The 8684-nt window shown below is 43.7% G+C and overlaps 1 protein-coding gene across 1 annotated transcript; it reads left to right on the top strand.

Annotated features, from left to right (window-relative positions):
* The first annotated feature begins 322 nt into the window (after positions 1–322).
* Positions 323–8374, top strand: ANAPC7 (anaphase promoting complex subunit 7). Its single transcript, XM_048322964.1, has 11 exons — positions 323–529; positions 1629–1815; positions 2297–2416; positions 3513–3624; positions 3859–4012; positions 4118–4260; positions 4489–4606; positions 4987–5183; positions 5871–6095; positions 6510–6660; positions 7528–8374. Exons 1-11 carry the CDS (start codon positions 429–431, stop codon positions 7715–7717), a joined length of 1698 nt encoding a protein of 565 aa, XP_048178921.1. The 5' UTR covers positions 323–428; the 3' UTR covers positions 7718–8374.
* Positions 8375–8684: the final 310 nt, after the last annotated feature.

Here is an 8684-nt window from a genome sequence, read left to right as displayed (position 1 = left end):
ACCAATTTTTATAGGCAGGAGCTTCCTTATGTCGGAGCCCTCAGTCACATTTAGCTGCGGCAACCATCGGCGTATTCTCAGAAGGACAAGGGGGGAACTCAGGAGCTGTAGACACAGGGGGCGTGCGTATCTTCCACCAGAGGACACACAGAGGAGCAGATCCCCTCACGCGCGCTGCCCGGACCCCGCCATCCCCTCACACCCGTTCCCGCCGCCGCGGGGGGTCCTTGGCGCGGGCTGCCCTCCGCGCGCCTGTCGGGCCGCGCAGGCAGTGCCTTGGCCGCCTGCAGGCGACGGCGCGCGAGGACCCCTCGGTGGCGCCATTTTGGAGTGGCGGCGGGCGGCGGCGGTAGCTCCGTGCCCGGTGCCTCGCTCCGCGTCTCTCCCGGTTCCCCCCGCCCCGTCCCCTCCGCCCCGCCGGCGGCAGCATGAGTGTGGTGGAGCACGTGCGTGAGATGGCGGCCGCCGGGCTGCACTCGAACGTGCGGCTGCTCAGCGGGCTGCTCCTCACCATGAGCGGCAACAACCCGTGAGTGCCCCGCCGGCAGGGGGCGCGCGCGGGGCACGGTGTGAGGGGGGAGCGGGGCCGCTTTCGGGGTGTCCCTGGCCTGTGGTCTGCCCCTGCCCTGTCCCTGCCGGGGATGGGTCCTGCCTCTGTTCGGGTACCAGCATTAGCGTCCCTTTGGGTTGCCCGCTACACCATAGGTGTCCTGGCAGAGAGTCATGGAATCACCGAATCGTTCAGGTTGGAAGGGACCTTGAAGATTGTTTTGTTTCACCCCTCCTGCCTTGGGCAGGGACACCTTCCACTGTCCCAGGTTGCTCCAAGCCCTGTCCAACCTGGCCTTGGACACTTTCCAGGGATGGGACAGCCACAGCTTCTCTGGGCAACCTGTGCCAGGGCCTCCCCACCCTCACAGGGGAGAATTTTATTAATATCCAATCTAACCCTGTCCTCCGTCAGTGTGAAGCCATTTCCCCCTTGTTCAGGCACTCCAGGCCCTTGTAAATTGTCACTCTCCATGTTTCTTGTTGGCTCCCTTCAGGTCCTGGAAGGCCACAGTTAGGTCATTTGGTCTGCACACATACAAGGAGTGTTACAAAAGGGGTTTGTGTAATGTGGAAATAGGGATTAGGACCAGACCAGCTGTACAAGGAGCTGGGTTGCCTTTTAAACTTGAGTCCATCCAAACAAAACTCTGTTCTGAAATCTGAGTGGGCAAAATGCTGGATCCTTAGCTGATGAAAGGATCCTAGGAGAAAGTTGATGCAGTGTAATGGACATTGACAGCCTTGTTATGGGAAGGATGAGGGCAGTGGCCAAGTAGCCAAACATTGAGCTGTTGTTGCTGATGAGGTGTCAGGAGTGGCTGTTGGATTTGTTTGTTTACAGATAAAGGAAATTGGTGAGATAACCCCGGGGTGAGGAGTCAGTACCTGTGTGAGGGGTCAGTACCTGTGTGAGGGGTCAGTACCTGTTACTGAATGGTCCTTCCAGCGTAGTAAAGAAGCTGCAGCAGTTGGAAGTTGAAGCCAGACAAACCAGAGCTACAGATACTTTGGATCTGTAAAGTTTTGATTCTTGTACAGCCAGCTGATCTCAGCCTTTCTGTCTGCATTTCTTCTAGGGAACTGTTCTCTCCATCTCAGAAGTACCAGCTCCTTGTCTATCATGCAGACTCCCTCTTCCATGACAAGGAATATAGGAATGCTGTCAGCAAGTACACGATGGCCTTACAGCAGAAAAAAGCCTTAAGTAAAACTTCCAAAGTCAGACCTTCTACTGGGAATGCTGCATCAACACCCCAAAGCCAGGTATTTAAGAATTGATAATGTGCTGCATGAAGTGATCACGTTCCCTCTTCCAGTTAATGTTGCTGACTCAATATTCACAGAGTCACTGAGGCTGGAAAAGATCCTTCAGGTCGAGTCCTTGCCAAGTCCATCACTAACTGTGTTCCCTGAGCATCACCTTTACATGTCCTTTAAATGCCTTAGATTGTGCATTTATCATGGCAAATAAACCTGACTTTTAAGGCTGATTAGTTTGGTAATATCTGTGTGGTGTTTTCTAATGCAAAACTTAAAATGGTCTCCAACATAAAATTTTTCTGTATATGTATTTCATACTTTTAATTTGAAGACAGGAACAATATGAACTAGCAGTGAGTTGCATTGTTAGCTGACTTGCACTAGATATTTTTCAACACAGTATAAATATTTATGAGGAAACCTTATTAAAAGTTTCATACCTGATTAAACCAATATTGCATTTAAATCTTTCTTTCTGTTTCAGTGTTTACCATCAGAAATTGAAGTGAAATACAAAATGGCTGAATGTTACACAATGCTGAAGCAAGATAAAGATGCCATTGCTATTCTTGATGGGATTCCTTCCAGGCAGAGAACTCCAAAGGTGGGTTCTGGCAGGTTTTTGTCACAGGTTCTTGGTCAGTGTATCTATAGGGCAGAACACAGTGTATAGGTATAATGGCATTATGTCTTCTTCTGTAGTTAAATATTGCTTGGTAGCATTTCCTAATTTTAAATTAGCTGATTGGGACCCTTTTCTTTAAAATCATACCAATTTTGTATTTCCTCTGTTAGAAAGAATTAAAAAAAAAAAAAAAAAGAAAGGAGTTAAATGTTTTGTGCATTTTTATTAACTTCTTGTGTAGTTGGAGCAGTGCAAAATCCTTGAAAGGCTGGAGACTTTGGCAAGTAGAAGGTTTGCTAGTGCTCCATCTTTTAAAATCTTTTAATCCTTTCAACAACAGTTTAGGTAATGTTAAATATTTAGATCCCTTTGTGGTCTGCAGTGCCAAATCTGTGGAGTCTTTGCTTGCTGGCTCTGTTACTCAGAAGGGCTTAAAAGATTAACACATCAGATCAGTCAACTGTGTTTCATGTTAAATTGTCCTAAAAGTGTACATGGATTAAACTCCAGTTAATGTCAGAGTGTTCTGTTCAAAGATCAAGTTACAGAACAGAAAAAGTTGAGAAGAGTAAACTTTCTCCTGTATATACCAGTAAATGAAAGTGCTGTAGCAGAAACCAGCTACTTGTGTAGAGCTCAGATAATTTCTGTTCTTTAGTCAATCATGGCTTCATTCAGAAGCTGAATGGAAACTTTCTCTGCCTTGCTAAGCTAATTCAAACACTTCCGTGGATACAGAGAGATTCCTGGAAGAGACTGATTAATGGATTTACAGATCCTTCTTGGCATCACGTAGGAGCACTTGCCCATCTTTTGACTTCTTTGGTGCACAGCACAGATTTCAAGGTGCACTGTGCACATACAAAAGAATGTAGATTTTATTTCTATACTCAGAAAGAAGCCAGAATTTTCATTTTATACTATGTGGTACCTTAGAGCGTTCTCAGAAGAGCAGCTTATTTTGTCTTTTGCCCAGATCAGAGGCAGGCAGACTTGAAGACAGAGTTGTGACCTTTCTTAGTGATTCTTTCTCCTTCCTCACACTTGACTGTCCCCACATTTCTGTTGTCTGTAGATCAATATGATGCTGGCAAATCTCTACAAGAAAGCAGGTCAGGAGCGCTCCTCGGTGACGAGCTACAAAGAAGTGCTGAGGCAGTGCCCCTTGGCCCTGGATGCCATCCTAGGTGGGTGTCTGCACACTGGGAGCATTGCAGTGTTCAGTAGTGTTGTAATTTGAATTGCACTTGGGACTCTCTAACTGTCTTGCATTTGCACGTCATACCCACATTATGTAAATTGTAACAAGCCCTGTAACAGCTGTTTGTGCTTGTCAAGGGATGGAGTTTCTGACCCTCAGGCTGTTTGTATCAAAGGCAGTTTTGAGTGGCTGAGACTGATGGATGAACCCTTCTAAACAGGCTTGCTCTCGCTGTCAGTGAAGGGAGCAGAAGTGGCCTCCATGACCATCAATATAATCCAGAGCATTCCCAATTTGGATTGGCTCTCCGTGTGGATCAAGGCATACGCCTTCGTGCATACTGGAGACAACACCAGAGCAATAAACACCATTTGGTAAGAGTTGAAAGAGCATGATGCAATCCAATAATACATTAGTTCTTATATACAATGATATGCAAAATGTCATTTATAAATAACGGGCATTTCTTTCCCTTTAAGCTCTTTAGAGAAGAAGTCATTGCTCAGGGATAACGTGGACTTGCTGGGGAGCTTAGCAGACCTGTACTTCAGAGCTGGAGATAATAAAAACTCTATCCTAAAATTCGAACAAGCACAAATGCTGGATCCTTACCTAATAAAAGGTGAGTAAATCCTGAGAGAAGGTTGACCTGAAGAGTAACAGCTACATGCAGTGGAATATTGTATATTGTTTACCCAGCTTTCAGCTCAGAGTTGACATTCAGAAGCTGCATGTGTTGAACCCTTCCTGGTAGTTGCACAGTTTAAAGTAGGTGTTTGCGGTTTTGGTGGCTTTTTTTTCTTGTGAATGAACATTTCTTGAGGATTGATCCTCCAACGTGTCTCTTTAGGAATGGATGTTTATGGCTATTTATTGGCGCGTGAGGGTCGGCTGGAGGATGTGGAGAACTTGGGCTGCCGGCTCTTCAATATTTCTGACCAGCACGCAGAGCCCTGGGTGGTATCTGGGTGAGTTGTCTTCTTTCCTTTCTCACCTCAGCTCTCGATTTGCTGAGTGTGGTGGGTTACAGCTGACACGGTGGGTTCAGCTTGTTTTGTTCAGAAGGTGCTTTCCTATCCTTTCTGTTCCGTTCTTGGGTAACTTAAACTAGCTCTTTGTAAATATCCCTCATGTTTGTTTTCTGTATGCTAAATCTGTTAGAGTTACCACACTTATGCAATACCAGCAATACAATAAATAGCAGTAACAATTTTAATATTTATAATGGGGTTTTTTTAAACTCCAGAAGAAGCTTTTTTTCTTAACTTCAAATGCAAGGAGTTCAAAACCCCCGTGACTCTACACAGGCACCGCAGGCAGTGCTACAATCCCTCTCCTCTTTCTGTAGGTGTCACAGTTTCTACAGCAAACGATACTCCCGTGCCTTATACTTGGGAGCCAAAGCTATCCAGCTGAACAGCAACAGTGTGCAAGCCCTGCTGCTGAAAGGAGCTGCTCTGAGGAACATGGGCCGGGTGCAGGAGGCCATCATCCACTTCCGTGAGGCCATCCGGCTCGCGCCCTGCCGCCTGGACTGCTACGAAGGTGAGCCACGAGAAGCTACTCACAGCTGCTCCGGTGTGAGGGTTGGTGTCATGCTGATGATGAGGCAAGGGAATAAACAGCAGTTTTTCCCTCCTGTTGGCTTTCTAGTAAATAATTATTACCTCAAAACCATGAAGCAGTCGAAGCTGTCAGGTGAAATATACCACTGAATGTGTGGGTTTGTAAGAATGACTTTCAAAAAGGGGTTTTCTTGGTTTTTGTTTTGTTTAATCTGGGTGTAAACAAACTTAGGTGTTTTGAGCAGCTCGCTTTTGGATGATGACATTAACTCATAGTTAGTTTTGCTGGGAGCTTTGTTTTGTCATATTTGTTTAAATATTTAAATCTTGTTGATCTCAACAGCAGCTTCAAGTATATAGTGAGTGGTGAAGAGTCCAGGTGAAGTATTAATTATCTCAGTATTGGAATTGGACAAAAATGTTAGATTAGGTGTACTTAGGGTTGGGGTTTTTTTCAGTGCCTGCCCATTAATTAAGATCAAGTCAATTATCTGTAAAATGAGTATGTTGACATGCACAGATTCACTTTCTCAATTGTACTTTGTGTTTGCTTATTGGGGTGTCAGCTGTTCAGCACCTGAGTGCTACTAAGTGCAAATAATGATGGAGGGGTGAGTGCCTGTGGTGCTGACTCAAACCCTGCAATGTTTCTATCTGACACCACCAGGTCTCATCGAGTGTTACCTGGCATCCAACAGCATCCGTGAAGCCATGGTGATGGCAAATAACGTGTACAAAACCCTGGGGGCAAACGCACAGACCCTCACTCTGCTGGCCACAGTCTGCCTGGAGGACCCAGTCACGCAGGAAAAGGCAAAAACGTTGCTGGATAAAGCTCTCACACAAAGACCTGACTACATTAAAGCTGTGGTAAAGAAAGCAGAACTTCTCAGTAAGTTCCTTTTCCCCATGTTGGTTTATTTAAAGATACCTTTGTACGTGAAAGGATGTTCTGCAGCCACATTGATGGGAAGGATGGAACAGTGATCATACAGTCTGGGGATTTATCAGTTCTATCCTGAAGGAAAAATCACAGGAATTAATTGCATCCAGCAACTGATATTACACTTACAGCAATTGCAAACAAAATGTTTTGACTTTGAAGTAGATGTAATTGTGAGTGCAACAGCTATTACAACAAAAAGTCATTGTTAGAATTAATCTTGCAAGAAGTAGAGCACTGCTGTCCTCCTGCTGACAGGTCTGGAGGGACAAATAGCCTTGTGTTGGGAAGACTGTGAACACTGTGACTTTTTATAGATTTGTCTCAACTATTAATTAAAACAGTAGTTTTGCCTGTGAACAGGTAGAGAACAGAAGTATGAAGATGGGATTGCTTTGCTGAGGAATGCCCTGGCTAACCAGAGTGACTGTGTGCTGCACCGGATCCTGGGAGACTTCCTCGTGGCTGTCAACGAGTACCAGGAAGCCATGGACCAGTACAGCATAGCCCTGAGGTAAAGCACACCCTGAGACTGCAGGAGGTTTATAAGAGCCAATAACCAGTTTCACTGAGTAAAAAGATGAGCTATTAATTGATTAGGATGAGAATCAGAGATGGCTTTATATCAATCTCCCTTAAAACAAGCAAAACCACAGAAATGACACCCTGGTAATAAATTGGTTGATCTTAAGACTTTGAACTGAGAAATGCAAAATGTAAGGACTGTAAAATGCTAAATACGTCACTAGGCTTGTGATTCCTTGACTAACAAAAGGATTAAGGTATGGAATTATTTATAGTTATTAATTATTATATAGTCAGGCTTTAAGATCAATTCTTTTACACTAGAAGGTGCATATAAAAATGAGCTACTCGATAAATTTAAATAGTGTGATTCAACTTAACATAACCTAAATGCTATTTTAGAGTGTTACTTTGTTAAATATTCCCATGTTTTGATTGCAACATCTTCAATTTGCCTTAAACCCAGCACATTATGTCCGCTGCAAACTTGTATAGCTTAAATGGGTCAGCTGGTTTTTGCCTGCATAGATTATATTTAGTCAGAGTCATTTAAATTTTTACTGCTTTCATGTTACTTTATAATTAGTATTGTTGGGAGAGGTGACTCAGTTTTCTGGAAGAGTGGGATGTTTAGATAAATGCGTTCTTGGGGATCAGAACTGTTTTATAAAGAGATTTAATACTCAGTGTTACAGTAGCTCAAGGGGAAGTTGCATCATCATCTAAAATAAGCTTCCTGATGATGTTAAACAGGAAGTGCAGACAACAGGATGAGATTTTATTGTTATTCTTTACACTAAGGTCACAAAGAGAAAAAAGTTTCAGGACAAGGCTTTCTTTTTCTTCACTTGTTCAGTTTGGATCCAAACGATCAGAAGTCACTAGAAGGATTGCAGAAAATGGAAAAAGAGGAAAGTCCAACAGACGCCACCCAGGAAGAAGATGTGGATGACATGGAGGGAAGTGGAGAAGAGGGGGACTTGGAAGGCAGTGACAGTGAAGCAGCTCAGTGGGCAGATCAAGAACAGTGGTTTGGGATGCAGTAAAAGCCTCCTGCTGCTCGTTTTGGCCCTTGAACACACCACTAGGGCCACTCTTCTTAGAAGAACAGAAACTATGATTTTTTTGCAGTAACAAAGGACTTTTTTTTGTTTTTTTAATACACTCTGAAACCAGTTAATAGTTCTGTGCATCTCAATACTGTGGAGATTCTTGATGCTTCTTATTTATTAAGTGTAAGGGACTAACTGCATCCGAGGTTATTTGCAACTTTCATTTTGAAAAATTCCTGCTAAAACTAAAACCGTCAGAATCTGAGGTGTGTCGTGAGCCTGTTGTTTGTGATGAAAACAATGTCTGAGTTCTGTCCAGGGCTAAGTGTGCTTGGGCAAGTTGTAAATACAGTGGTTTGTACTCCTCTGTGGGAAAGGTCTTGCTCATTTGTATGCAGCCATTTGAGTCTGGGGGAGCTGCTCTCAGTGAAGTCTGGGGGAGTTACTTGAGTGTGGCTGAAAGCAGCACTTCTCTTTTGCTGTATTTGTTGAATTAATTTGTCTTTTTCTAGGGCATTACCTGTGCTGTCCAGGAGAAGTTTGGGACAATAGGCAACTTGGACTTGCAGGACACTTTTTGTAGCTGACTGATTTCTTTGTGTTCAGAATTGAGCCAGTGGTGGAGAATTAAAGTCTTTTCTTCAACCCTTACTAAACCCTGTAATCACTTAAAGTCTCTGTGTTAGCATTTATTTTAAAATGCAGTTTAATGTTATTTCAGTATGTTCCTGGAAGGTTTTGCAGCAGTGACTCAAAGCACTTTACATTCTGTATACAGCACTGACATTTAAAATGCTATAAAAAGAATTCATCCCTCTTCCCTTGCAGTGCTGGAGAAATGTTAAATTACGCAAATCCACATATTGTCCTGTTTTTTCCATGTTTATGTACTTCCTGATTTTGTCAGGTAGTTTTTGAATTCACATCTTTTTCCCTCACCTTTTGAAGCAAAATTGCTTCA

The sequence above is a fragment of the Corvus hawaiiensis genome, chromosome 18 (assembly GCF_020740725.1).
Source record: "Corvus hawaiiensis isolate bCorHaw1 chromosome 18, bCorHaw1.pri.cur, whole genome shotgun sequence".
Taxonomy (NCBI): Eukaryota; Metazoa; Chordata; class Aves; order Passeriformes; family Corvidae; genus Corvus; species Corvus hawaiiensis.
Note: the sequence above shows the minus strand (reverse complement) of the source record. Positions and strands in the feature narration are given on the sequence as shown.

Excerpts from the sequence above, each read along its gene's own strand:
- ANAPC7 (XM_048322964.1), top strand. The coding sequence starts at position 429 with ATGAGTGTGGTGGAGCACGTGCGTGAGATGGCGGCCGCCGGGCTGCAC. Across the intron at positions 3,625-3,858 it reads GGCCCTGGATGCCATCCTAG|GCTTGCTCTCGCTGTCAGTG; the intron begins GTGGGTGTCTGC and ends CCTTCTAAACAG. Across the intron at positions 6,661-7,527 it reads CAGTACAGCATAGCCCTGAG|TTTGGATCCAAACGATCAGA; the intron begins GTAAAGCACACC and ends TCACTTGTTCAG.